Raw genomic sequence first — 1,939 nt, forward strand, 5'->3', positions numbered from 1 at the left:
ATACAACATGCTAGTGAACAACTCTGGGCCAGTGAAGTTACCTCTTTTGACTTCAGTTTCTTTATTTATATATTGAGTCTGTTGGAACAAATGGACTCCAATGTCCTTTGCTGTTATAGTTTTCTCTATTTCTGCAAACTGAAATACATCAGTTCTTCCAATAGAAATTACTTTTGATTTTTCCTTAAAGAGATTTTCACCTTTAAACTGGTCCCAACATTGAACATTTTCAGAATTCTTGGTGATGTGATAGAATGAATGTTGGCCTGGAGCCAATTTATTTCCCGGCCTTCTCTCCCACACTTAGGAGCTTTGATTGAGCAGAAACTTTATTTACATATTTGGAGATTATATATTGCAGGACAACATCTCAAATAAGGTTTGAAGTGAGAATCCATGAATGAAAGCACTTGGTAAACATTGAGAGTGATAAAAACATTAGAGGTGATTTTCCTATGTTTGATATAAGGCTTTTAAAATGAAGGGTCCAGAAATAATGCAGAAAGGACAAGAATAGGCAGGGGTGGCCTCTGCCTCCATCTAACTTGCTGTCTGACTCTCCTTCAGCTCCTGAACACCCGCCACCGAGATGTCCTGCCAACAGAGCCAGCAGCAGTGCCAGCCCCCTCCCAAGTGCACCCCCAAGTGCCCTCCCAAGTGCCCCGCCCCTAAATGCCCCCCAAAGTGTCCCCCTAAGTGTCCTCCAGTCTCTTCCTGCTGCAGTGTCAGCTCCGGAGGCTGCTGTGGCTCCAGTTCTGGGGGCTGCTGTGGCTCCAGCTCTGGGGGCTGCTGCAGCTCTGGGGGTGGTGGCTGCTGCCTGAGCCACCACAGGCGCCGCAGGTCCCACTGCCACAGATCCCAGCGCTCTGACTGCTGCAGCCAGCCCTCCGGGGGCTCCAGTTGCTGTGGAGGGGGCAGCGGCCAGCATTCTGGAGGCTGCTGCTGAAGTGGACCTTGTGCCTAGAAGAGCAGATTTAGAGACATGAGAGGGGCAACTTCATCTTCCTTGGGCCTGGCTGTGTTGCTGGGACATTTTAGTAAGGACTTCAAACTCTGTCCTGGAAGATTCTCTGACCTAGAATCCAGAAATCTGCCCTCTCACAAAAATTCATCTTCTAGCCTCTGATTCCATCTGTGCACCTGGCCTGGGAACACCAAATAGAAGACCTTGCCTTATTCCCCTGATTTCCTTGGCAATCTCCACTGTGCATGCAACAATAAAATAAATAATCTGCTCGTCGTCTTTTTCTAGACTGCATTACTCTTGCTTCTAAATGTGCCGAGAGGGATAAGCATGCCTGATCTTAGCTCCATCACCCGGTTATCTGGGCCTTGAAGCAGCATAGCTTGCTTAACTCCTTCAACTCCTGGTCCTCACCAGAGCTGATCCCTGCCGCTCAGTGCCTCAGCCAGGGTCAAGTCAGGAAAGAGAATTATGAGATTTACTTTAACAGACAGAAGTTTATATAAAGAATTGCTTACTTGGCATCAGAGAACTGACAAGACCAACAGAGGACAAAAAGAGTTCGTGGAGGCAGTAACTGTCATTGCCACCATGCTACCAATGGCAGGGAAAGGGAGTGTCTTGAAATTATCAAAACTTAGAAACTTGGAGCAGTTGCCCATGAATTGAAACTCAGGCCTCTAGGAAAGGGACCCTTCTCAAGAGTGCCAGGGTCCCTGAGCTCAGAGGAGGGGCCCATGTGTCTGGACTCAGGCTTCTGAGGAGGGGCACAAGCCGGTGCTGGTCCTAGGGTCTGTCTCCATGATAACCCAAGGAGGTTGGTTTTGTGAGTGGGAAAAACTGCACACTGGAACCACTGTTGCTACTGGGATAAATTGCTCCTGCTGGGGTGAGAAGTAATATTGGGGTGACTTGGAGAATTCTAAGGGAATCTAAGGAAGCCTGGTCCTTGTAGCTCTGCCAGTCTCCAAGTTC

The 1,939-nt window shown here is 48.3% G+C and overlaps 1 protein-coding gene across 1 annotated transcript; it reads left to right on the forward strand.

The window, feature by feature from the left end:
- The first annotated feature begins 508 nt into the window (after positions 1–508).
- Positions 509–1,180, forward strand: LOC113219808 (late cornified envelope protein 1C). The gene has a single exon (XM_026447762.1). The coding sequence runs from the start codon at positions 590–592 to the stop codon at positions 944–946; it is 357 nt and encodes a 118-aa protein (XP_026303547.1). The 5' UTR covers positions 509–589; the 3' UTR covers positions 947–1,180.
- The last annotated feature ends 759 nt before the right edge of the window (positions 1,181–1,939 follow it).

This window comes from Piliocolobus tephrosceles, chromosome 1 (assembly GCF_002776525.5).
Source record: "Piliocolobus tephrosceles isolate RC106 chromosome 1, ASM277652v3, whole genome shotgun sequence".
Classification (NCBI taxonomy): Eukaryota; Metazoa; Chordata; class Mammalia; order Primates; family Cercopithecidae; genus Piliocolobus; species Piliocolobus tephrosceles.

Excerpts from the sequence above, each read along its gene's own strand:
- LOC113219808 (XM_026447762.1), top strand. The coding sequence starts at position 590 with ATGTCCTGCCAACAGAGCCAGCAGCAGTGCCAGCCCCCTCCCAAGTGC.